This window comes from Microtus oregoni, unplaced genomic scaffold, assembly GCF_018167655.1.
Source record: "Microtus oregoni isolate MIOR12 unplaced genomic scaffold, Mior012 000003F_ref0000135, whole genome shotgun sequence".
NCBI classification, from domain to species: Eukaryota; Metazoa; Chordata; class Mammalia; order Rodentia; family Cricetidae; genus Microtus; species Microtus oregoni.
In genome coordinates, this window is record NW_024543062.1 from 30,665,286 (window position 1) to 30,692,581 (window position 27,296).

At 51.5% G+C, this 27,296-nt stretch overlaps 1 protein-coding gene and 1 long non-coding RNA gene across 3 annotated transcripts; one reads left to right on the top strand and one right to left on the bottom strand.

Annotated features, from left to right (window-relative positions):
* The first annotated feature begins 2,873 nt into the window (after window positions 1-2,873).
* Window positions 2,874-26,869, top strand: Cabp1 (calcium binding protein 1). Of its 2 annotated transcripts, none has more exons than XM_041646633.1 (6): window positions 2,874-3,594; window positions 21,758-21,788; window positions 22,307-22,450; window positions 24,401-24,510; window positions 24,708-24,855; window positions 26,424-26,869. In XM_041646633.1, exons 1-6 carry the CDS (start codon window positions 3,001-3,003, stop codon window positions 26,447-26,449), a joined length of 1,053 nt encoding a protein of 350 aa, XP_041502567.1. In that variant the 5' UTR covers window positions 2,874-3,000; the 3' UTR covers window positions 26,450-26,869. The 2 variants fall into 2 exon arrangements, with proteins under 2 accessions (XP_041502567.1, XP_041502575.1); XM_041646641.1 differs by lacking the exon at window positions 2,874-3,594 and adding an exon at window positions 16,765-16,959.
* Window positions 3,613-14,716, bottom strand: LOC121444855. The gene is made up of 3 exons (XR_005973832.1): window positions 11,904-14,716; window positions 6,636-6,791; window positions 3,613-5,861 (listed from the first exon to the last, which is right to left on the bottom strand). It is a non-coding gene; the product is annotated as an uncharacterized LOC121444855 (long non-coding RNA).
* Window positions 26,870-27,296: the final 427 nt, after the last annotated feature.

Consider the following 27,296-nt stretch of genomic DNA (forward strand, 5'->3'; position numbering starts at 1 on the left):
ACCCTGCCTGGCTAGGTCACCTCACCTCTTCTTTACCACCTCCACCAACCGTCACCCAGTCCCAGCAGCCATCGCTTCTCCCTAGTGCTGTGAAACAACACCTGCCCGCCTGCGGCCGTATTTCCACGCTCCCCACCTATGGGGACACCATCCGTGGTGATAAGACATCCTATGATCAAAGGTCTTTAAGTATCTGGCCCCCACCTTCCTGCCCACCACTTCTGGCTCACTGCAGACCTTCCTGCCTCTTGGCCTTCTTGGGCACAAGCTCTGTTCTCAGGACATTTGAATCTCTTCCTCTGTGAAAACTCTTTTCCCAGGTGGATATATGACTTGCTTTTTTTTGTTTGTTTGTTTGTTTTCTGATAAAAAATAAAATTCCCCTTGCAGGGATGTCTTCCCTGGCAGCTGTCTAAACGGGAGCATAGTGCATTGGCAAATGCTCGCCAGCACATGCTAGGCCCAAATTCTAACCCTTGCCCTGCTTAACAAAGGAACAGTGCTTGTTGAGTAGATGTTTCCCTGTATGCACATGTGCAGACACCCGGTCGCATACACATGTATCAGATACCTAACAAATTCACAAATCTTAATTCCAGCTCACATCCAGGATTATCTGAGCTGTGAATACATATGTCTCAGCCATTTGTTCTATGAGCTTAGTTCTGATTTATTTCACTTGCTTTAATAATCGTGTGACAACCAGGTTCTTAGGGTTTTCAGATGAGTGGCAGGCAGAGGTCTTTCTCAGGAGTGCTTAGGTTTCAGAAAGGCTAGTGATGGGCATGGCAGGGATTTAGAATCAGCCCTTTGCTGCTCATTGGCTGCTGAGAGATTCTGCTCAGTTCACCTCCTGAGGTTTATGTTGCGTGTACATTGTATTTAATCCTCCAAGCACTGGTTATTCTGAGGTCTGGAGCAGGTTAGATACTGCCCAAGGATAGTTCTGTTAGGTAGACCCTGTTTTTCCCATCAGACGTCCCAAGCGTTTTTAGGGTTGCAATCCCCTCTTGCCCCCCACAACCTCACCCCCACCCCCACCTCTCATCCCCACCCCAATCCTCCATACTGGTTGTTAAGAACCTGAGCCATTCATACTGGTCAGTAGTGGTGCACACTTTTAATCCCAGCACTAGTGAAGCAGAGGCAAGCAGATCTCTGAGTTCAAGGACAACCTGGTCTACCAGCGAATTCCAGGTCAGCCAGGGCAACAGAGAGAACCCCGTCTCAAAACAAACAAAAAAACCTGATCCACTTTGATGAGGCAATTCTGGAAGTCATATTAAGTGAACTGGGAACAAATTGTAAAATTTTCCTTGTTCCTTTGGTCCTGTGCAATTGCTTTCCTGGGCTATCCTGGTTTTTTGTTTGTTTGCATGTTTTGCATTTTATATGTTTGCCTGCTTGTTTTGAAACAGGGTATCACTCTGTAGCCCTGGCTGGCCTTTAACTCACCCGCTGTGTAGAGCAGGATAGCCTCACAGAGATCTGCCTGCCTCTGTCTTCTCAGTGTTGGGATTAAAGGTGTGCACAACCATGCCTGGGTTTTTTGTTTGTTTGTTTGTTTTTTGTTTTTATTTTTTGACAGGGTCTCAAGTAGCCCAGGCTAGCCTGGAACTCTTTATGCAACCAGGACTAGCCTCTTCTAAGTCTTGAGCTTCTAATTCTCCTGTTTGCATCTCCCAAGGCATTAGAGGCATGTGCCACCACACCCAGCTTCCCCCACCCCCAAAAGAGGAAAAGGACATAGTGCTGCTCTTTAGTCCAAGCTGGCCTCAAGTTCACAGCAATCCTCCTGCCTCAGCCTACAGGAATGCACTGCCACATCCAGATCCATTTCTTTCTTGGGTGAACATGAATAAAAGTACACCATGCAGAACAGAGGGACCTCCTCGAAGCCTGTGTACTATTGTCTGCCCATCTATGGCAACGAGGCCAGGCAGTGAGCAGGTTATAGCGGCAGAGTCTAGAACAGGGAGAGGTCCCCACCTCCAAATCTTATCTCTTCCACCACTAAACACCAGTGGAAGAAGGGCCTCAGAGATGCAGAAGAAAGAGATCCCATTCACCGGGTGTGTGCCCTGTCCAAGCACCCGGTCCAGCCTTTCGTGTGTCCTGTGTCTTTTGATGTCACTGAATTTAGTTTGGAAGAATCATTTGCATTTCCCAGAAGAGGGGAAACAGGCTCAGGGAAGTTGATGACACTTGCCCAAGCTACCCAGATGGCAAGCAGCAGAGCTGGGATTTGAGATTGAAACCAGCCCAGTGTGACTTCCTGGCTGCCTACCAAGGGCAGGAGCCTCCCAGCAGCTATAAGGGCAGGAGGTGGTTGGGGAGAGAAACAAGCGCGGCAAATGGATCCCTACCCAGGAACTTGATCACCACCAGGCACTTCGGGGACAGGTAAACCTCAGCCAGTTGCCACCTGGCTCTTCTTCTGTTGTAACAACTGTAAATTCAGTAGCTGACTTACCGGGGCTATTACAGTCCCACAGCGCTCTGTGGAGGGTGGGTGGACAGATGCACAGATGCATTCCTTCTAACATTGTTCTTCCAGGTCATCTGGCTCCTGTGTTTGGGTGGTGTCACACAGTGCCCGCATTCTGAGTCTCTAGTGTCCTGTACCCCTTTTGGTCCTTTTGCCAAAGTTGTTCCCTTTGAAGAGTGTACCTTTGCTTACGTTCAGGGGGTGACTAACCGATCCCGGGCACGGTGGGATCCTGCAGACATGATAATAAGTGGCTTTGCCGGTCTTTTTGGGGAGGTTCGCCTGCCCCTTCCCTAGGTCTCATGTTCAATGCCGCAGCGCCCCCTTGGCCACCAGAGGCGCCCGGAAACGGGACTCCCCGAGCGCGGGGCGGGGCGAGGGGCGGGGCGCGGCGGCACCTGGGCCGCGGGAGAGCTGGGGGTGGGCTCTCGGGGGACAGCAGGCTGCCCCCCAGATCCGCAGCGCCGGCCGCCGGGAGCTCCGGGCTCCGGGCGCAGAGGCTGCGCTGTCACATGGGCGGCGGCGACGGGGCCGCATTTAAGCGGCCAGGGGACGGCGCCCGCCTGCAGCGTGTCCTCGGGCTCGGCTCCCGGCGGGCGCCCCGCTCCCTGCCCTCCGGGGGCCCCGCACCACCCCCGGCGGGCCATGCGAGCGCGGGCCCCGCCGCGATGAGCTCGCACATCGCCAAGAGCGAGTCCAAGACGTCGCTGCTCAAGGCGGCGGCGGCGAGCGGGGGCAGCCGGGCTCCCCGCCACGGCTCTGCACGGGACCCCGCGCTGCGTGGCCGCCGACTGACCGGTCCCTGCCCCAGCTCGCCGCCACCGTGCGGGGACCCCAGCTCGCGGAGGCCCCTGTGCCGGCCCTTGCCACGCGACGAGGGCGCGCGCGGGAGCCGGCGTGGGCTGCCCCAGGCGCACTGCAGGCCCCGGGAGACGCTGCCGCCGGCCCGCGGGAGCGATGGGGAGGAACGGGGGCTGGCGCCGGCGCTCGGTCTACGGGGCTCCCTGCGATCGCGGGGTCGCGGGGACCCGGCTCCCACCGGTGCCCCCGAGGCGGACCCGTTCCTCCACCGACTGCACCCCATGCTCAGCTCCGCCTTCGGCCAGGTAAGGGCCGCGCCCCTCGCCCGCGCTCGGGGCACCGGCGCTCGGGACCCTACGGCGGCGGCGCGTCCCTGGCCCTGCTCGCTCTGCCCGGTCGGGGCGCACCACGACTCATCTTGTCCTCCCGAGGCCCTGGTGCTCCTCCACCCCCGTGTCTGATTCAGCACCCTATGCGCTGTCCACACTCGGGGCCTCTTCCTGGGCATCGCTCAGCTGAGCCTGCTTCGCACCTGCAAGAGCGACCTCCCGCAATCCTCCCGGAGATTTCCCCGGTTCGCAAGCGGTGCTTGGAGCAGGCGGTGCCAAACCGCTCCTCTGGCCTCTGGCGACCCTAGAGAGCCAAGGGCTTGGGGTCTGAGAGGCAAAGGGGAGGACTGGGAGTACTCGGACTTGCTTGTGGATGTGTGACGCTAACCGTTAACTAGAGTGTCCTCAAAGGTCTGAGAAAAGTTAGGCGATTAGAAAGATGGGGAGGAGAAGAGATGTCTGGGCAGGCATGGAGGGTCTGTCCAGAGATACAGCTCCATCTGGAACTTTGGAGGGTTTTAAGGAAGATGGTATTCCAGGGATGCCATCTGGATGACATTAAGACAGTTGTGGGATAAAACCCAGAAAACACAAGCTTGAGTTGGCGTGCATTCTAGGGTCAGGGAGGCCACAGAGCCGTGGTCACCAGAGACCCTCTTTGTTTCTCCCACACTTTGCCCGCAAGGATTCCAGCCAGCAGGGCATTTACAAACAGCTTCGCCCTATAGTTCAAGGCTACAGTGTGGGATTGTGCCCCAGGAACCTGTGAACTTCTGAGCAAAGCCAAGATTTCCTCTGGTTCCGAGTCCGTAATTGAATGGAACTTGTGGCCGTTAGTTCTGCAGAGGTGCGATCAGAATGCTGGCATGGTTTCAGACGCAGGGGTCTAAGCGTTTCTGTGGTCGTTGCTAGTGCAGAGAAGCCACCTCAAGCTCGCGGCTGGCTGTGTGGAGTCAGCACTACAAGGAGGCCGTGTGTGTTTTGCCTCAGATCTGCTCGTTTCTTTTCAAAACACTACTCTGCAGTGGCTTGTGCAGGTGGGGCTCTGTCATGAAGGCAGCTGCTCATGGATTCGGGTTGCACGGGACTGCTGTGCCGGTGTGACAGGGCCGGCAGCACATGGCTTTGTTCCTGCAGGGAGCCCTCGTTAGCGGTTCACTGAGAGAACTGGACCGGTGCTCAGGAGTAGAGGTTCGGCTGCAGAGCCCTGAGAGAGTTCTCCTGGCCACATGCCGAGAGGCGATGTTCACTGCAGTTGCTTGGAACCGTAGCGTGTTAGGACTGATCTGTGGGTCTAGGCTGGGTTGTGACCCAAATGCTACGTTGTTAGTGGGTGATTGCGGTTCCCTCAGTTACCAAGCATTGAATACCCCCCCCCCCCCGCACCCGGGCATTGGTGGCACACTAGGAAGGAGCAGTGGAAAACATAGCCAAGATTTGGGCTGTTTCGGAGCCCATAACACAGCAGTTTGGAAGGGGCTCACTCACTGCCAGTGATCTGGGGAAAAGGACCTTACTCTTGCAAAATTTGCCTGCATGGGCCTATCTGGACTCAGACCCCTTCAGCAACCTGCTACTCAGTTCTTCCGACTTCCCAGCCATTAAGTGGAGACTATTCTCCAGCCCCATGTTCTGAAATGTCACAGGGTCACTTGAGTCAGGAGGAGCTGGAAGGTCCCATGAAATATTTACTACCTCCCTCAGGAAGCTCCGGCCTCTTGGAGCTGCAGAATCCCCCCACCCCCACCACAGCACATTCAATTTGAGTTTCCTGGGTGACACCTCCAAGGCATCCAGGTGATCATGGACAGCAAAACCAGCCTGGAGTTTTTGTGTCAGAGTCCTCAGTATCCTGCGACGTAAGGGGATTATCTTCCCTTGCCATCTCTTTTCTGCATTGACCTTTCTGTCCTTAGAGACAGGGTGGGGACTGGGAGGAAGCAAAATGGGGTCCTGAATATAGACGTTTTCAGATGGCTCTGCTTAGGGCTCATGCCTCTTATCTTAACGTCTTTATTTTTTACCTTCTTTTTGGACTTAAATGAATTGCTTTCTTTCAGTGACACTTTTATTTACTTGAAAAATAGAAATCAATCCTAGTGTCTCGAGGAGAATTGGGGGGTTGAATGATTTACGCAGGCATGTGTGTAGAGCGCAGTCCGTTGCGTGGCGCAGAGCAGAGGCGGCGGCTGTGTTTGTTACCGTTGTTGGTGATGGTGGTTAACTCCCAGGATGCATTCTTTCTGTCATTACAGCAGCAGAGAGAACCAGGATTAGGCACACTAGAGGTGTCCGGATAGACTCCTCACACTTGGGGAAATGGGAGATAAGATTTGCTGCCTGCAGGGGGATAGAGTGGTTTTGAGGCTGGGGTGTGGGGTGGTGGCTGGGAGGACGTTAAGCCCTTGTTTCCGATCCTGCCTCTGCCACTTTGTGTATTTGTGACCTTGGCATCCTTCTCTCTATGGCCTTGGTTTCTTCATCCAGAAATGAGACTGAGGAAACAGTACCTCGCAAGGCTCTGACAAGGCTCACACAAAATTAAGGCTATCAGAGGCCTGGCTCACAGTGAGTGCAGGCGAAAGAGCAGCCTGCATTAATGCGACTGCTCTCATTAATAGTCATTAAAAGAGCATTGTCTGCAGAAGTGCTGTGTAAGGGACACTGCCTCCATGCCGGGTGAGAAGGGCTTAAAAGGAAAGGGCTCTGAGCCCAATGCCAGGGAACCGTCCCTCGTTCTGCCAGCGAAGGACATGCCATCCAGCTGTCCTGGCAGACTACGTGGTGTGACAAATGAGTAAGCAGGACGCAGTGCTTTGGGTCTCGGAAGACTGTGATACGCACAGACACGGCCTCTGCTCTTGCACTCAGCCCGAGAAGAGGCGAATGCAAATAAAACCCACAGCTCTGGCCCCACCCTAGAGAAGCATCCCTCTTTACCAGGGGGTCAAGCCCAGTGTATATACAACATGTAAAAGGATCATAGTGTTCGTAAATGAATGAGTAACTGATGTCACCTGTGTTCGGGTTACGTAGGATTCCTAGTTCCTGTGGTATGGGTGAAGAAGAGGCCAGGGTCATGATGGTTTGGGTCCTTTGGGTTCAACCGCACCAAACCTGTGTCTTGAAGGCCTGTGAATATTCATTCCTGCCTCACCAGCTCTCCTCTGGGCCTGGAGATGAGGGAAGAGAAGGTCAGCTTGTGGTTTGCATCAATCATGGATGAGAGAAGTGGCTGAGTCAGTTGGATGAGCATCCTCTGGATGTCTGGATTCTGCATTTGCCTACAGCTGTTTCCGACAACCAATGAGATACTCAGGACCTCAGTCCAGAGCCTACTACAGAATTATCAGTCTGTCCTCATTATCTCCACAGCAACCTGGGAGGGTTGGCGTTATCATCCCCCATTCTAGAAATGAGGACACAGGCTCTGGAGAAGGCGGCGCTTGCAGAGGTCACATAGTAAATAAATGCTAGCACCTGCCACCTGAGTGGCACCGTGCTGGCTGGGAAGGGAAGGTGTCATAAGTGTCCACAGGGCACCCTTCCTGTGTACCCCAGCTTCCACTCTGAGCACCCTGGCACTAGGTTGTCACCCAAGTTCATATGATGGATCTGATCAAGACCTAGAGTCAGCCTCTCCCTAATCAGGGATAACCGCTGATGAGCTCTCCTCTCATCCCTCTGATCCTGTTATTTTATTCCAGAGTTCAAAGTGTGGCTCTAGAGAAACCCTGTCTCAAAAAAAAAATGAACAAAAAAATAAAACAAAGCAAAACAACAACAACAAAATGGGGTACAAAGTGTTCTTTGCTTCTCAAATAAAGTCCCCCAACCTTCAGTCAGGCTGCGTTTTCTAGGGAACGCCAAGCCATCGGTGCCTCCTGCCTCCTGTCCAGCCCAGTTTAGCTTAAGGAGGCTCTAAAACCCCAGATTTGGTCCCCAGGCTCCTCGCTGACCTTAAATCTCAAACTAGTCTCAGCCCTACTTTTACTGCAAAGCAGATTGGACATTTAATTACCTCAAATGCATGTATGCCGGGTGTGATGGTTCACACCTTTAATCTCTGCACTTGGAAGGCAGAGGCAGGTGGATCTCCGTGAGTTCGAGGCCAGCCTGGTCTACATAGTGAGTTCCAAGTCAGCCAGAGCTACATACTGAAACCCTGACTAAACAAAAACCAAAAGTGATTTAAATAAAATGTGTATGTGTGCTATTGTGCACGTGTGCATATGTGTGTGTATGTGTGCATGTGTGCATGTGTATGTGCAGACATTTGTGTGTATGTACTGTGCATGTATGTATATGTGTGTACTGTGTGTGTGCATGTGTGCACACATGTATGTGTATAGACCAGAAGACATCTTCCAGATGATCCTCTCCTTCCACCACATGGGTCCCAGGAATCCAGTTTGGGTTGTGGGGCTCAGCAGTAAGCACTTTGACCCACTGAGCACCCCCAGAATGGGCTTTGGTTAAATATTTGATTGGTTTTGTTGCCTTCAGTCTCCTATTTCCAAGGACAGAGGCATTGCCCAAGGTCGACAAGCACCTGTCAGCTGTTATGGCTGGGACTGGCCTGCGGGGGGCAGAAATCACCAGGGCTAAGAAGATAGTGAGTGGCTGCCGTGCCTAGCCCTTTAAGACAGATGCTAGGCAGAGGAAGGAGACAGCTTTTAGGTGCCAAGACAGTGGTCGGGGCCTTGTGTGAGTATTGCTTCATTTACCACCCGCAAAACCCTGAGAGAGGCACTCTGAGTATCTAAGAGACCAAGACTGCAAAAGTTCTGTGAGAATCTGGTCTGCAGAAGGGCATCCTGCCTCTGCATTCCAAGCTCTGACCCCTTCCTCGGTGGTCTTTTTTCTTTTTCCTTTCCTTTTTAAAAAAATATTATTTATTTAATTTTTTTGGTTTTTCGAGACAGGGTTTCTCTGTAGCTTTGGAGCCTGGCCTGGAACTAGCTCTTGTAGACCAGGCTGGCCTCAAACTCACAGAGATCTGCCTGCTTCTGCCTCCCTAGTGCTGGGATTAAAGGTGTGTGCCACTACCACCACTGCCTGGCAATATTTATTTATTTTTATTTTATGTGTATGGGTGTTTTTCCTGTGTGTAAGTATGTGTACCCCATGTGTGCCCAGTGCCTTCAGAGCTCAAGAGAGGGACACTGGATTCCCTGAACCTGGAGTTACAGAGGGTTGTGGGTGCTGGGAACCAAACCCAGGTCCTCTGCAAGAACAGCAAGCACACTTAACGTCTCAGCCGTCCCTCCAGCCCCTCTCAGTGGGTCCTAATGCCGACTACTGATTAGAGTTCCCTAGGGAGCAGAGTAGACAGCTTTCCGCGCTCAGAGAGCCACCTACACCCACAAGACTTTCAGAGCAGGTTCCAACAGTCAGGGCTGAGGACCTGTCTTAGTCTATGCTTTTCTGTTTAGTTAGACCTGAGGCCCAACATAAGCCCCGCTGCTAAGTTGGCAGGTTTGTCATTTCAGAAAGACTTTATAGCTGAGTGTGATGGTGTGTGACTTAACACCACACACAGAGAGGGCACAGTAGGAGGATCCAGGCTTTAAGATCACAACCAATTACCTAGCGAGATCAGGCCAAGGTGGGTCTCAGCGGGTAAAGGTGCCAGCAAGTGCAGCAGCCTGAGTTCCAAACTCAGGATCCTCACGGTAGAAAGAGAAAGCTGCCCTCTGGCTCCCACACACTGCCTCTCCTCACACAGATCAGTAGACATAATTTTAAAAATGAACAGACAAGTTGAGCGGTGGTGGCGCACGTCTTTAATCCCAGCACCCAGGAGGCAGAAGCAGGCGGATCTCTGTGAGTTCGAGGCCAGCCTGCTCTACAGAGTGAGTTCCAGGACAGCCAGGACAGTTTCACAGAGAAACCCTCTGTGAATCCACTCCCAAACAACAATAAACAACAACAACAAAATCCAACAACATAAACACCACAAACCCAGCACCTGAGAGGCAGAGGCAGGAGTCTCCTCCACAAGTTCAAGGCTAGTCGGAGCTACAGAGCAGACAATCTGTTTCCTAGGTTTTACAGGAAACCCTATTACCCAGTATAGCCCATGTCTCCTTTTCAGATTCTGTCTACAAGCCTCTCCCGATCTCCACAGACCAAGTTACAGCTCTCCCCTGTCGTTATCAGAGTTTGTGGGTCTCTTTCTTAGCATTTATCTTAAAATTGGTAAATAACTGTGCTCCTCACTTGCGGCTGCCCACCAGCGAGGATGTAAACTCCTCTTCCTCCTCATTGTTCCCACAGCCAAGCACAGCGCCCGGCACATAAACGCTGGGCAAACGATACTTCCTTCTTCCACTTGAATAATTACTTATCGGTGCCTATTATGTACCACAGGCTTTCCTGTATGCACTTTATTAGCCAGACAGGGAAAGTCCCATTTTCTAACGGAGGAAACCGAAGCTCAGGAGTGAAAGGCGATCACAGGCAGAGCCGAGTCTCAACCTCAGACCCCAGATCCTTTCTCGCTCATGGGAGGACATTGAACCTGACCTCTGGGTCAGAATAGTCCCTCCTTCCTGCTGTTTTGCATCTGTTAGCTGTCTGTTTTTCCCTTCCCAGCTCCGTGCCATCTTTACCCTCTTTCCTGCCCCTTAGCTGGTCCCACGCAGGCTCCTCCTTTTGTCCTCGGGGAGTGGCCTCTCCCCCTTTTCCCCTCCTCCTAAGAGTATGACCCAAACAAGGCATCAAGAAATTGCCTTGGCTAAACCATTCTCTGGTCAGCAACTGCACCACAGCCATGGTGAACCAGCCAGCGATCTACTTTATAGCCTCCTAGGACAGAGTCTGTGCCACCCACTGGGCAATGTACCCAGCCATCTTCCTAATGAGATTTCTAACCAGACACCCAAACAGGACGAAAGTCCCCCGGAGAGGAAGCAGTCTGGGCTGAAGTATGTGATTGCATCAGGGGCCTGGGCGTGGGTCAACGTCCTCTTCCGTCTCTGGCGCCCCCTGCTGGGGAAAAGCTGGATACAAGGAAACAGGAATCTCTGGGTACCGGCTACAAAAGCAGCTCTCAAACAAGGACATTCGAGGCTTGGAAAGAATTTTCTTGCCAAAGCAAGAATTTGGAAGGATAAGGAATATCCAGTCATTTGTAAAGTTCCAGCTGTTGGACTTCGAGGACCATTTTAAAAAGACAGCCTCCCTGTTCTGCACGCCAACGAAAGAGCCTCAATCAGGATTAGGCACAGAATGAGGGCGACCAGAGACCTTGGTCACGTCCTCTGTTCCAGAACCTCCTCCATCCTGCTCCTCCTCCCCATATCTTGGCTCCCCAAGGGTCAGGGAGCCTTCATAGAGCAAAGAGAGCAGAAGGAAATAGCTAACTACAGCTGTGGGTTCAGCTGCACCGCCAGCCCCGAGCCTCATGTCAACGACGAGGCAAGTGTGAAAAACAGAGTGTAATAGAGACGTCAAAAGACCTCCCAGGCCCTCGACTGAGAACTACCCAGATGCCCATCTAGCTGGAACTGCCAGTGACTGCTGAAGCATGCTTGTCCGGCTCACTGCTCTGCAGAAGAGGCATCCATCTCCCTAGGGTCCTGTGTGTGCATGCATGTGTGTGGTGTGTGTGGTGTACGTGTTTGCAAGCTGCAAGGCACCCTGGCTTTGGGGGCCCAAACTAGCCAGCTTTCCCTTCTGGCTCGGCTGGCCTAATTCCCAGCTGCAGCTGCTACCTTGGGTCCCCCTCCCCAAGGCAATCTCCCTGCATATTTGGCGACATGGAAAGGAGGGGCTGAGGGAAGGGGAGAAGCTGAGAAGAGACTCTAATGCTCTAATCTGATGTTGGCGATCCGAAAGGCTTCCCAGCGCCAGTGCCCTCTGCCGTCAACTCTCCAGAGGCTCTTTTCGGTGCCATGCACCCTTCCCTTCTGCCTTTGTCTCCTTAAGAAAGTTAAACCTAGATATACAAATACACATACAAACCACCCGGAAAAAAAAAAAAAAGCGGCAGGAGCAGGCAGACGAGCACGCGCACACAGGCTCAGCTCTGTCCTGGAGGAAGAGCGGCACAGGCAGAGACGCTAGGGTTGGCAGTGACCCAGACTGAGGTCTCTTGGCCCCCCCAGGCGCCTTCTTCATGGACCCAGAGATCGCCAGTGGGGCTGCATCAGTGTAGGATGGGCAACTGCGTCAAGTCGCCATTAAGAAACCTCTCTAGAAAGGTATGTTTGGAACCCCCAAGTCCCTAAGGTTGGGGGCATCCTGCTGCCTGCACCAGGGGGCATGGAGTGGGTGGGTACCTGATGATGCTCGCTACTCTTCCAAGGGTGTCTGCCCAATACTGTGTCCCTGTTCCAACTTCAAGGTACTCTTCTTAGCAGATTCTTATGTCCTAGGCAGGCTCTGAACTAAATAAAGTTAAGACTGAAGGGTAGGGGTGGAGGAGTAACAGAGTCGGGGAAGGCCATATTTGGGATTCACACAAGAGCTAAGAAAAAAATCCTGTGACTTTGGGACTTCTGGGGTGTAGCATGAAAGGTGAGGATTCTTAGGCTGTCAGTGCATAGCCATCCCCGAGTCTTACAGAATCAGATACCCTTGAGGAGCAGGCCCGAGGGCTCGTAGGGGGTCTGTGTTTCTTGCTGGTACTCTCTAAGCCTTCAAAATTGGGGTTTGAAGAAACCCCATGAACCAAACAAATTTCTCCTTTTGCTTCTACTCGCAATAATTCTTGAGTCAGGTGTGAGAGTGTCAAAGGACCAGGTCTTAGAGCCAGGGTGACTTCTTTTGAGAAACACGGTGCCCAAGAAATATGTGGGTCAGGAGCCTACATGAGTGTCACTTTCCAGGGTGGATTTATTGCATTCTACGCTGTGACAAGATTCTTTTGTCAGAATTCCTTTGGGAAAGCAAGTGTTCTCCCGTAGGGTGTCTTTAGGAAGGTCTGGGTTGTATCTGCAGTGTGTCTTCCAGTCGGGGCTCACCTATATTGTTAATCTTTTGTAGTCAGGCCATAGACCCGTGTTAAAGAAGACGGCACTGATAAAGATATTTGCCTCCCGTGTTTTTATTTTCCAAATAAGAAATGGTTGCCAATTGAGGGGGCCAGGGATCAGAGGGTCAGGTGACTTAGGTAAGGTTTTGGATTGGTGGATGGAGCCTTCACGTGGGTCCCACCCCATCTTCTCCATTAGGTTTCTGACCTCTCGATTTAGGACACTTGGGGCTTTTTAGCCTATCGTCTCCTTTGGCTAAGCTGTTCACATCAAATTCCATTTAATATTCCCTGCTCCTTGGATTGCTCGGAGCGCTGCTGTTCTGTTGTGTGTCCCCAGCCTCAGGGTCTGTCATTCTCTTAAGGGGAGTCTTCTGCCTCTTAGGGGGGTGATTTGGGGAGACACAAGCTGATCTGAATTAGAGAGGCTGCCAGGTGAACACCAATACAAAGGGTCGTAAGCTTGAGGAGGTAGATTTAGGAACGAGCTCTTTCCTCTGCCTCCTGCCAGACAGGTCTCCTCTTTTTGCTCAAGTGATCTTGGACAAATTAACTTTCTGTGGCTTAGTTCCTTTCACTACCAATCACTTGGGACTGCTAAATTCTACCGATATCTTCCAGTGTGTGTATATTAATGGGGATCAAACCCAGAGCTTCACACATGCCCCAGGCCTAAGGTGGGGTTTTTTGTTTTGTTTCATTTTATTCTGCTTTTTAGAAACAAGAGCTTACACCGGAGCCTACGCCTTTGCATCTCGCGTATTGGGATTATAGGTGTGAGCCAGTACAGCTGGCTCCTAATGCTTAACTCTTTTCTTTTTCGCTTTTTTTCCTTTTTCCTTTTTAGACAAGAGCTCACTGTGTATCTGTAACTGGCCTGGAACTCGCTAGAAAAACCAGGCTGGCCTCAAACTCAAAGATCTTATGACATGCCTCACCACCGCCAGTTCCTGGTATGTCACTCTCAGAATGACGTGTGCTGTGCACGATGCTAAGTGGATAGTACTAGACACGCTAGGATTTCATCTCCACCAGACATAAACAGTGGGGCAGAGAAGTGGAGATCATGGGGATGGTCGCCACTGCCTTCAGGATTTTGGTTCTGTTTTTGCTGTTTGTTTTGTTTTTGAGGTGAGGCCTCTGTGGTAGCTCAGGCTGGCCCAGAACTTGCTCTGTAGCCCAGACTGGCCTGGAACCCATATGTTGGAAATATAGTATAAGCATGAGCCATCACCCAGGCAGAGCATTTATTCCTCAGAGCCTTGTGTATGTAAGGCCTGAGCCTCTACCACCGAGTCACGGTGCACCTGGAGAGGTTCTGGATCCACTGGACACGTGATCTTAAGTCTTAGCAATTATTTCTTTTTCTGGTTTATTTGCAACATATCAGACATCTGCCATCTCACTCGCTCTTTTCCACCAAATAGTCCCCTGGGCTAGTTTGCAGGAAAGCGAGCTGGATTCAGAGATAAGGGTTTCCAAGGTCACTCAGTCGCCAGCAAGCAGAGCTGGGATTTAGAGCCTGTACCATGTAAAGTCAGAGCTAGTATTTTATGTGTGCTTTTTCGTTCTCCCACTGCCAGAAATGTTATTAATAAATTCTCAAATATGATCTCCGTGATCATCGAGTCCGACTCCCTAATCGGTGCAGCACAATGTCCCCTCCCATCTCATTCAGCACACACTCCTCAAGCTCTCCTTGGCCACGAGGGGGGGCGGTTGACCTGTGTGACCTCAGCCAGCTTTTGTTGCTCCAGAGCCAGAGATCATGATGTTCTCTGATGAGCTGGCCTCTCCTGGTTCCAGGCCCCTGGCTCAGCTTCTTCAGTGGAAGCTGGGGAGCTGGACACGGTGATAGGTAGCCTGTTTCAGGCCCTGAACTGGGCAGGACCAACCTGTCAGGTGCCATCATCACCGGCTAGGGAAGAATGGCTACCTCCTGGGACAACCTGGTGCCAGGCCGAGTTATAATCAAGAAACGCAGTGGAAATTCCCCGCCACCACTGGTTCCTTCTTTTTGGGAGCAAATTCTTCTCCATCCATCTAATGCCTTTGCTGATTGACAGATGTTCCCCACTGCCTCCTGGCACCCAACATCTCTTAACTTGCTCTACCAACTTCGCTATTGTCACCATCATCATTGCCGTAACTACGGCAACTTCGGTTATTTGGCTTTTACTGCGTTCTAAACACTGTACAAAGCACTTTGTAGACAGAAGCTCATTCATTGCTCACGAGACCTTGTGGATAGGTGGATAGAGATGATTGCCCCTAGGGTGTGGAGGATGCTGGGGCACAGGGAGATGATGCGAGCTGTGCAAGGTCGTATAGCAAGCAGGTGGCAGGCCAGAGCTTTTCCCAAGATGGTGTCCGGAGCCAACACATTAGGGTTCTGTACCACCTGCCACCGCCTCCTTCTTGGACTGTGCTTCTCCTGAGCCAGCATGTGTGAGATTCAGCCTAAGACAGAAAGTCTGCTTCTCCACAAACACCTCCAATACCATTGCTTCCTGGAGTTAGCCCACACCCGCCCTCATTTAGTCCCGGGCTTCTCTTGGACCCCTTCTTAGAGGGAAAGACTCTATTCTTTACTAGTTCCTGCATAGGTTCCAGGGTGTGAGCGGATGGAGAGAGATTCCAGGTAGAGTGGGCCTTGGTCTGCCTGACATCCTTTGTGTTCAGATATTCCCTACAACTACCCCGGCCTTGGTCTGAGATGCTGCATCTCCTTTGAGGACCTGACATAGTGCTCTTCCTTCTCTAGGTCTGGAAGGGGCTTAGGGCCTTTGGGGGGTGGGGTAGGATTGAGTCTCCATCAACAGCCCCTCTGGAGGAGGGCTTAAGGGAGAAGTTTGAGAGGACAGGGCAAGGGAGGGTCCTCCAGGCCAAGCTGCCCGAGTCCATGCGACTTTTGCTCAGCTAGAGGCAGCTAGTTAGAAGAGGGCTGGTTGGGACAGAGAGAATGCAGCTCTGTGTGTCTCAGGCAGACAGTTCTCTTGGGAGTCCAGCTACCCTGCCTGTCCTTGGGGATGTTCTGCTACTGACTCCCACACTGAAGAGAGGCTGTCCCCTGTAGGGCACAGTGCTGGGGCCTGGATTCTTGAGAGGCACTGGGCATGCTGGGAGCCTGGGTCCAGCCATATGTTATGTCTGGATGCTGCTGTTATCCTAAGGGGAGGGTCCGTGGAGCAGTGCTGACTTTTTATAACTGTGGGAATTTGCAGGGAGGACGAAGGGCTTGCCGGGGCCTGAGAGCGCAGCTATATTCGGTCAGCTGGCGAGGCCCCAGCCACAGCCTCTAGAGGTCAAGCAGGCCAAGCCAGCCTGGGCATGGGGCCAGGGAAAGAGGGAGGGTAGGCAAGGGAAGTTGTTGGAAGCCTGCCCAGTCGTGCCGTCACAAGCAGGTGGAATCTGGGTACAGGTGGGTCTTGTCGGACCACTGGTGCTTTGAACCAGGTTTGGCACCTGTGGGCTGGAATGCAGGAAGTAGAGCCGTCCTTTTAGGGTGGGTACACAGCACCCATTGCGCCTATCCCCACCATTCGCAGCCTACCTGCCTCATTTGTCAACAATGGCATCTATGTTTGCGACCTCTAGTCAACAGACTTGCTGAGCCTGTTTGCTCTCTGTGTGACTAGCTCTGCTCATCCTCTGGGCCGTCCAGTGGCGATGGGGGGGGGGGGGGGGGGGGAGTCCAGCTGGGGCAGAGTCTGAGTTCATCAGAAATCTGGGAGACAGGATGTAGGTCTGAGGGTTGAGCTGAGACACTAGGAACACTTGTGGGAAGGACACGGTTCTGTGTGACACTCTGGGTTAGGGTAGAAGCCTCCCTCTGCTTCACTCTGTGAACCGCATGCACACAAGTGCGTGTTTTCCTGTGTATATGTGTGTGTGTGTGTATGTGTGTGTATGTGTGTGTGTGTGCGCGCCCATGCATGAGGGCACCTTACTTCAAGCATCACATCTAACTCTCCAAGGATAACTATTTCAGCCAGTACTGGAGCCTCCATCTGTTGGACCAATTATAAACCGCCCTTGTACAGGCTAAAGCTCTCAGAACTTTACCACGTGACTCTCAAGGATCTCCTAGGATCAACAGCCAGGCCTGGGGCTGGGAGGGCCCAGATGAACGGGGAGGTGACGCCTCACCTCTCTTTTTATTTGCTTGGTGTTGGTTGAAGATGCGCCAGGAGGAGAAGACCAGCTACAAGGTGGTCCAGGCAAGTGAGGAGGGACTGGCAGCCGGCGGCGAGCTCCCAGGACCACTCTTGATGCTGGCACAGAACTGCGCCATCATGCACAACCTGCTGGGTCCTGCCTGCATTTTTCTTCGAAAGGGTTTTGCTGAGAACAGACAGCCTGTACGTAAGTTGGCCAGCTGCAGCTGGCTGAACTTGGCTTCACAGGGCATGAGGAGATGCTGGGAAGAAAGGGGGTTCTGTACGTAGCAGCCCCTATCTTCAAGCCCCCAACTTAAGAATCTGATTCTTGGCTCCAAAGTGAGTCTGTATCAACCAGCAAGAAAGAATTAAAGCGGGGGCTGGAAGGATGGCTTAATGGTTAAGAGCACTGGCTGTTCTTCCAAAGGAGCCAAGTGTGGTTCCCAGCACACACTAGGTCGTGTCTCCAGTCCCAGGGGATCTGTTACCCTCTTTTGACCTCCGTGAGCATCAGCCATGTATACCATACACATATACTCATGCATGCAAACCACTCAGATGAAATAAAATAATGCTAATAAAAGATTTTTAAACAAAATAATAAAAGCAGAGACTGGGGAGATGGTATTTGGTAAAAGACCTGAGGTTAGTCCCCATCGCTCACTAAAGATGAGCATGGTGATGGGTGGGTCTTGCAATGGGTGCTGGGTGGATCAGCGACAGGAAGAGCCCTGGGCTCACTCGCCAGCCTAAAACAAGTGAACCTCAGGCCCCAATAAGGGACCTTGTCTCAAAACATAAGGTGGATTAGGCCGGAGATGGGCTGGCGAGATGGCTAAGTGGTACTGCTCCTTCAGGAGACCTGAGTTCAGTTCCCAGTACTCATGCCAGGCAGGTCATGAGTAACTCTAAACCAGCTCCAGAGAGAGCTGATGCCCTCTGGCCTCCTAGAGTATCTGCACTCATGTGTGTGCACACAACCCATAAAAAAAAAAAAGGTGGAGGGAACGTAAAAAACAACATTCAAGGTTGACTCCTACATATGCAAGCACACACACACACCTATACATATATCCCTGCACACACCCCTCTACACACCTCTGCACATATACACTTACACTGACACCCTTGCACACACACCTACACACCCACCTGCACATACATACCTGCACACAACACTGCTACAATACTGCCAGCACACATACCTGCACAGACACCCCTGCACACACACATACCTGCACACACGCCTACACACACACATACCCTTGCATACACACGTACCTCACACACACAGATAAATAAATCAGCATATACAATCCTTTGGGAGCCTTACAGAGTGCCCACGGAATGCTGAGGAAAGCAAGACTCTGCTAAATGTCTTGGCAATTTGTCTCCTAAAAGCCCCATCTCCCAGAGGCAGGTACTTCTATCATCCCCATTTCACATGTGGGGAAACTGAGTTGGATGCAGTAGCATACTTGAGGTCACACTAGCAGTGTCAGGGGTAGGATTCAAATGCGGATAGCCCAGCTCCGCAGATTCTGTGCTCTTACCAGCAATTCTGTGTACTCAGATGCTCTCCTGTTATCCTACCCCGTGATATTCATTGTAGTAGCCCTGATCACTTGTGGCTAGTGACCTCTAGGGATATAGCTAATGAACAGAATTATTCATTTTTATTTTATTTTCATTAAAAGCTGTTTTTGCTGAGGATTGAGTTCAGGGTCTTGTATATGCTAAGCATATGTTCTATCCTGAACTCTTCCTCAGCCCTCCAACTCAAATGTAAGTAGCCATGTGTGGTCAGTGGCTGCTGTACTGAATAGCCTCCTACAGGTCTGAGTTGCCACAGGGAAGCGGGTAATGAGAGTGTCATGGATACAAACATTTGTAGATTGCATTGGTTAAATTTCACGTGCTGAATACTTGCCTTGAGGAACGCACATAAAGGCCTGTGAAGTAAGTACTGTTACAGAGCCATGTTACAGCTGGCGGGGCTTAGAGAATGGGAGTGACCCTCAGCTAGGCGGTAACAGCTACAAGCTTCGCACCTGAGCCGGTCTGACTTTAGGTTCTGGGGACTTCTCTCTAACTGCATAACCTGGGAAGGAACTATGTATGTTCCCAATGCTTCCTGCCCGCCCCTGCAGGATTAGTGCATATTTCAGTGTGTAACCCTACTACACACATGCTCCTCCACTACCCTGCATGGGGTTGGGGGCGTTGGGTGAGCCTGGGAACAGCCACCAGGCTGCTGTTGCGGGTTCACTGAGAGGAAGTGCCTTGCTTTGCCTCCCCTTGGAAGTTTGGAGCACAGTGGGGCAGAGTGGAAGAGTCTGCAGTGTACTCTTCCTCCCCCAGACCTGCAGAACTCGGCCCTGGAACAGCAGCAAGCTGCTTAGGGTTTGGGATGGGAAGTGAACTCTAGTGAAGCAGCTTGTCCCACTGAGTCTTCTTTGCACACTTGTGTACACATGCATACAGTCAGTTCCCCATTTCCTGGAGTCCCCGCATTTGGGGATTAAAAAACAGTAGATTAAGAAATGATTTGATGGGCTGGAGAGATGACTCAGAGGTTAAGAGCATTGCCTGCTCTCCCAAAGGTCCTGAGTTCAATTCCCAGCAACCACATGGTGGCTCACAACCATCTGTAATGAGGCCCGCAGGAAGAATACTGTATACATAATAAACAAACAAATAAATATTAAAAAAAAACAAAAAAACTTAAAAAAATGATTTGATTTATTTATCTTCGAGACAGGGTCTCTCTGTGTAGCCCTGTCTTTCCTGGGCTTTCCTTGTCTTTACTCTGTAGACCAGGCTGGCCTCGAACTCAGAGATCCACCTGCCTCTGCCTCCCAAGTGCTGGCCTGGCAAGAAATAATACTTTTAAAATTGGCGTCTGAGGCTGGAGAGACGGCTTAGCAGATAAAGGTGCTGCCAAGACAGGAGACCTGAGTTCAGTTCTCAGAACTCACAGGGTTGAAGGCAAGAATCAACTGCTGTAAGTTTTCTTCTGACCTACACACACGCACACACATACACACATACACACGGACACACACACACACAGACACACACACACACATGCACACACATACATGCACGCATGCACACACATACACACATGCACACGCACACATGCACACAAATGCACACATACACACACACACATGCACACACACCACAAATGTTAAAAAAAAAAAACTTTTATCTAGGGCTGGAGAAATTGTTCAGCGGTTACAAGCACTTAGTGTTCTTGCAGAGGTCCTAAATTCAGTTCCCAAAATCACCTGAGGCTCACAACTGACTGCAACTCCAATTTTGGGGGATCTGATGTCCTCTGGCCTCTTAGGGCACCAGCCTGCAGGTGGAACACATGCACACATGCGGGAAAAACACTCATATACATCAAATAAAAATAAATCTTTCAAAAATTTTTAAGTAAAAGATAAAACCTTGTACCTGCACTGAAAACACATAGATTTTTTTTGTCCTCATTTTTTAAACAATACAACATAGCAACTATTTGCATAGCATTTGCATCATATAAATAGAATAAGTCATCTCAAGATGATTTGAAGTATGCCAGAGGAGGTATGCAAATTATATGCAAATTGCATGCCATTTTATGTAAAGGACTTGAGCATCTTTGGATTGTGGCATGCCTGGGGTTTCTGGAAATCAATCCCCCACTGATAGTAAGAGATGACTCTACTCGCTTATTTTCACTTACTGATGGTATAATACACGAACATACATCTTTTTGGCCACCCAGGAATGTCCAGGAACATATATTTCGGTCTGGGAGCAGGAGTGACCCTTGCGCCACATACACCCTGCCAGCCTTTAAGGGAAAATCCTCGCAGTACTGTCCTTTAGACAACACTCCCTTCAAGTAACTCTTTCCCCTCAGCTAGAAATCCCTCTGGGAGGACCTGGGAAATCTATAGCCTGCTCATTCCAAACTGACACACACTTTGAACAACAATACAACCGTTCCCTCTCGACAGGATCGTCAGACTGGGTGCCTGTATCCGGGAGGCACTGTCTCTGGACGCCACTGTCTCCACCATCATTGGCCCCACTGACCGAAACAGTCGTGGTGCACAGCTGAGCTGCCTCATGCTCAGCACGGCATCTCTATACATCTGTGTTAATGATATGGGTCCTTGTTCCTGCTGTGAGCCTCCTTAGGGTCACAGACCTGCCTCGTACTCTTCCCATTCGAAGGCAGAGAGCTGGAACATGGGTACCCATATCTGTTCTGTACCTGTCTGTCTCCTTCCCCGGCAGACCTGGGGTGATGGATGTCCCCATCAGGACCCTTCCCCATGTCTCCCTAAATTTGCTTTTTGGAGATTTCTCTGGTACCAGTTTTAATGCCAAGTTTCTGTGGTTCCCTATGGAGATACGGGCTCTGCTGGGGGCTGCAGAAGCTTGCTTTGGACACTGGCCGTCCCGGGTCCTATGCTGTGTCCTGTAATGGGCAGGGTATAGGCTTGTGGTCACATTGGGGAAAGGTGGGGACAGTATCCAGGATGCTGGGCACAGCTCCAATTCTTCCTCATCTAACCTAAATCTCCTGTTCTCCTTCTGGGGCTACCTGTGTGGTCCCCTATCTCCCACTGTCCTGCTCACTTCTGATGCCTGGCTCCTCCTGTGTGTTCTTGGGTGGTGACTGCCCCTGGCCCTGTTTTATTTACAGGTTTCAGCCTCTGGACCAGCTTTGTTCCCAGCTCATTCTTGCATCTGGAAAAGGGTGGCCCCGTTTCTGTGGGGACTGTTGGGTTTGGGACTCCTCCGTCAACACTCTTCCATGACTCTAAGACTTGGGGGACTGCTTCTCTTCCCCCATCAAAGTCCAGAAAGACCTCTGCTCAGTTCCTATCACTCCCCACCTAGAGCCTGCTGCCACTTGGATGGCCCCCATTGGATGGGCATCTTGTGAGTTCTAGGTCCCTTGCTGCTGCTAATGTGACCTGTTCTCTTGTTTCAGGACAGATCATTACGGCCAGAGGAGATCGAAGGTAAATTAGGCCCTCAGGGGAAAGGGCTGCTCTTCTCCACTGGAAGGTGGGGTGGGTTTTGTTTTCATTGTTGTTGTTGTTTTTGTTTTTATGAGACAGGGAAACAGGGTTTCACTGTGTAGTCCTGGCTGTCCTGGAACTCACTCTGTAGACCAGGCTGGCCTCAAACTCACAGAGATCCGCCTGCCTCTGCCTCCTGAGTGCTGGAACTAAAGGCGTGTGCCATCACCACCCGGCTGGTTTTTTGTTTTTTTTTTTTTTTGAGACAGGGTTCCTCTAGCTAGTCCTGGCTGTCTTGCAGCTCACTATGTAGAATAGGCCTGCCTTGAACTCACAGAGAGCCACCTACCTCTAGGTGTTGGTGGGAAGAGTCCCAGGCACAAAGCAGGGCACACTGGGCAGGCAAGAGCCCTAGAGGACTCCAGGGTCTACCTCTGTGAGCTGGTCCTGGGTTGTCTGTACCTGAGACGTCTTGGGGTCCTCTCTCCAACCACATCTGCCCCTGCTCGTTTCCCCAGAGCTTCGAGAGGCCTTCCGAGAATTCGACAAGGACAAGGACGGCTATATCAACTGCCGGGACCTGGGGAACTGCATGCGTACCATGGGCTATATGCCCACTGAGATGGAACTCATTGAATTGTCCCAGCAGATCAACATGAACCGTGAGTCCCTGTCCTCCAGGTCACACAGGCCTGGCACCAAGTTTTGTATCCAGCTCTGGGGCCCAGTTCAAGCCACTTATCTTTTGAACCTCAGTTTCCTCCCATGTAAAACAGGCTTGTAGTGAGACAGGAGAAGTAAGTTAGCAGATAGGTGAGTAACAGCCTAAAATCTGGCTCACAGTAAGAAATCAGAGGGTGCTGTTAGCATTATGAGTTCCTCTATCTTTATCTGGGTTCTCCAGAAATAGGGATCTAGGTTTAAGGCGTTTATTGAATAAGGGAAGGAAAGTACAGGAGGGAGCAGGGCCGTGGGAAGGGGCCCACACAGGACAGACTCACACCAACTGCTGCCCAGGGCACTACAGCGTAAACACACCCAAGTTGCTATAGAAGGCTGGCGGTAGTGGCGCACACCTTTAACCCCAGCACTTGAGAGACAGAGACAAGCAGATCTCTATGAGTTTGACACCAGCCTGGTCCACAGAGCGAGTTCCAGGACAGGCTCCAAAGCTACACAGAGAAACCCTGTCTTGGAAAAAAAAAAAAAGAGTTGATATAGGGACAGGGAATGGCTCAGTTTGTCTCGCATATTCAAAGCCCTGGTTTGGCTAGCGTGATTGGCCAGCAAGCCCTAGGGATCCTTCTGTCTCCAGCTCCCCGCTGCTGAGAGCACAGATGCACAGACTGCTTCAGTCAGCACTGGGGAGATAGAGAGAGAGGGTCAGCTCTAGATGAGGCCTGAAGAGATGGTCCAGCAGTTATGGGCACTGACTGTTCCTCTGGAGAACTCAAGTTCAATTCCTAGAACCCACATGATGGCTTATCACTGTAGCTCCAGAAGCCTCTGAGCCCTTCAGGCTCTGTGGGCATCAGGCATGCACATGGAGTACAGACATGCACGCAGGTGAAAAACTCACACACATAAAATAAAGTAATAAATCTTTTTTAAAAAAATCTTTAAAAGAAACTCAAGGTCGGGCTGGAGAGATGGCTCAGAGGTTAAGAGCACTGACTGCTCTTCCTGAGGTCCCGAGTTCAATTCCCAGCAACCACATGGTGGCTTACAACCATCTGTAATGAAATCTGGTGCCCTCTTTGGCGAGTAGGCATATATGCAGACAGAACATTGTATACATAATAAAAAATAAAAATCTTAAAAAAAAAAGAAATTCAAGGTCATCTTCAGCTACATAGCAAGTCTGAGGCCAGCCTGGGATACATATGACTCTGTCTTGATGAAGATGATGGTGATGGTGGTGATGATGTCAAGAGAGGCAGTATAAACCTATAATTCCAGGGCTGGAGAGATGGAGACAGCTGAGGCTTGCTGACCTAGTACCTGAATCAGTGAGCTATGAGTTAGTGAGAAACCCTGCTTCGAAAATAAGGAACATGCTTGGCATTGACCTCTGGCCTTTGCAGATGGACATACACCTGCATACACTAGACATAGATAAACATTCAAAAATAAATGTTATGGGGAGTCCCCTAGCCCTCCCACCCCCAGCCCCGTGTTCCCTGTGCTGCGCTCAGTCCCTGCTGAAAGTTGTAGTCAGCAAGTAGGTGCCCAGTCTCCTTCCATCTCCTGAGTCACTTGGGAGTTGAATTTGTATTTGCACAGCTAAAGTAAAATAAGGCTTGGGGCACGTGGAGCAGGTACCCATAAATCTTGTCCTCTTAGCCTTCCTCCGAAAGCATCTTCTCCATTGAAGTTCTTCACCCCGATCTGCCACCCAATGCTTCTTTCTCCTGTCCCTGTTTCCTTTTTGTCGACTGCTCCTTTCCCACTCCCTGGCCACTCCTCGAGTCATTCTGTGGCAAGCCCCTTGTCTGTGGTCTGTCCTCCTTGCCTTGGTCACATCCTGGGCCTGGAGATGGGGGCGACCACAGAGGTTCCCTAGAGGGCAGTGGGTAGGTCGAGGATGACCCATGCCATTCTCTTTGCTCCAGTGGGCGGCCATGTGGACTTCGATGACTTTGTGGAACTAATGGGACCTAAACTCCTGGCAGAGACAGCAGATATGATTGGTGTAAAGGAACTGAGAGATGCCTTTCGGGAGGTGAGTGATGGATGCTGACAGGCAGGGGTGGGCAGGGCGAGTCCCAGTCTCAGAATGACTTTGAAGGGTTCTGAATCCCTGGGCCCCAGATCACGGGAGGGAACTTGGTTAGAAAAGGAACCCTGGCCTAGGGGCCACTGGTCAGCTTTGAGGTTGCTGCCCATCCGTGCAGTCTCTGTTTCTCCTTCACTCTCCAGTTCGACACCAATGGTGATGGGGAGATAAGCACCAGTGAGCTGCGAGAGGCCATGAGGAAGCTGCTGGGTCATCAGGTGGGACACAGAGACATCGAGGAGATTATCCGTGATGTGGACCTCAATGGAGATGGACGAGTGGACTTTGAAGGTAGAGGGTCTGGAAACCGCTGTGAGACTGCGGTGCACCCAGCCCTTCCTCCCTGCCTTTCTTCCGTCTTACCTGTATCTTACCTGTGTATACACCGATCCACCCCCATCCCCCGCCCCACTCCTGCATCCATCTACTTGGCCACCTTTCATACCTCTCACTTGCTCGAACCTTCATCTGTCCAGATGCCTGTTCAGTTTTTCATCATCTCTAAAGTCATCCATACAACCGTTGGTCCACGTATTTATCCTTCCGTTCATTCTGCTCTTTATCTGTCCTCTCATCCATCTCAGTATCTTTGTCCCCGTCCACACCTCTGTCAGCCCGCATCTCCGTCCACCCACACCTCGGTCCACCTGCTCCTCCGTCCTCCCACTCCTCCATCCGTCTGCCCACTCCTCCATCCGCCCACTCCTCCATCGGCCCACTCCTCCATCTGTCTGCCCATTCCTCCATCCGTCTGCCCACTCCTCCATCCGCCTGCCCACTCCTCCATCCCGCCTGCCCACTCCTCCATCCGTCTGCCCACTCCTCCATCCGTCTGCCCACTCCTCCATCCGTCTGCCCACTCCTCCATCCGCCTGCCCACTCCTCCATCCGTCTGCCCACTCCTCCATCCGTCTGCCCACTCCTCCATTCGTCTGCCCACTCCTCCATCCGCCCACTCCTCCATCGGCCCACTCCTCCATCCGCCTGCCCACTCCTCCATCTGCCTGCCCACTCCTCCGTCCACCCGCACCTCTGTCGGCCCGCACCTCTGTGCTCTGTTCCTATAGTCATACTCCTTCCAGCTGCCTGTACTTCTACTGGTATTTCCATTGAGCTCTCTGTCAGTCATTTCCCCATGGATTTTATATCCATCTGTTCATACATTTATTCATCCTTGTGTCTGTCCTCCCCATCTGTCTGTCTGTTCACTCATCATGCTGTCTTCTGAGGACCATACTCTTTGGCCTGACCTTAGCCTGTGACATCTGACCACAGCTCACTGTCCCAGTCACAGTATCTACCATTCCTTCACTCTGAAATACTCGAGATATGTTAGCCTGTGAAACCCTCCTGTGAATATGCTGTTCTTTGTGCCGGGTGCTGTTCATTTTATTTTCCACTTAGGTTAAATTGTTTTAATTGTGTCTGTCCACCCATCCATCCAACCATCTAGAATATATGTGTGTCGTTCCATGGCATGAGTGTGGATATCAGAGGATAACTTGCAGGGTTTTTTTTCTTCCATCAAATGATCCCATGGCTCAAACTCAGGTCTTCGGGCTTGGCAGCAAGCGCCCTTACCTCCTCAGCCATCTTGCCCACCCTTGAGTGAAATTCTGTTTATTTTCTAAGACCCAGTAGTGAGAGTCCTTCCCAGAACACCTCTTCCCTCTTCTGCAGACTGAGCCTCTACTTTTCCAGCCCTTGTAGCACTTCACAGAGATGCCTTACAAAGATGCAGCGTGGAGGTGGGGGAGGAGCAGCCTCGAAGCCGGGGCAATAAGGACGGACCGACGGTGGTAGTGTTCCTACTGGCTCCTGACTGGCACTGTCTCCACCCTTTCCTGTCTCCCTCCCAGAGTTCGTCCGGATGATGTCCCGCTGAGGCCTCCAGGGCTTCTCCAGGACTGCCAACTCCCACTTGCTGGGAAAAGAGCCGAGCGCGCCTCGCTCGCTCCGCAGTAGATGCCCAGAGCCCAGGATGTACTGGCGGATGGGGCCTGCCTGCACCCCGGGGAGGTGCCCACCCCGGATCCCCACCCCTCCGCACTGTGAAAGACTCACAACTCCTGCAACTGGAAAGGGGCGCCCACCAGCGAGGAGGCCACAGTGCCAAGCCGCTAGAGGACGTGCAAGGCGCCAAGTGCCATGTGCCCAGTCGCTGGGTGGGCCAGGGAGCCCGCCAGCAGACCCCACACAGCATGTCTGCCCCGGGGCAGAGCCTTTCAGCGCCCTCCTGAGCTCTATGCCCGTCCCAGCTCGCCTAGCCCTTTGATCTCAGAACCAATAAAAAACGAGAATGTCAGCCAAGGTGTTCTTTGCTTTGGGCCCCATTAGAGGATATTCACCCTTCCCCAGAACCTCCTGCACGCCCAGTATTGGATGTAATTTCTTGCCTGCCACATACATTGACTGAGTAACCGTTTTGTACCCAGAAATTTCTAGTCTCATATAGTACATAGGCCAGAATGTGGCTCCTTTTTTTTTTTTTTTTTTGGTTTTTCGAGGCAGGTTTCTCTGTGGTTTTGGAGCCTGTCCTGGAACTAGCTCTTGTAGACCAGGCTGGTCTCGAATTCACAGAGATCCTCCTGCCTCTGCCTCCCGAGTGCTGGAATTAAAGGCGTGCGCCACCACCGCCCGGCTAGAATGTGGCATTTTTTGAGGCAAGGTTTCTCTATTTAACAGCCCTGGGTGTCCTGGAACTCTAGACCAGGGCTCAAACTCACAGAGAT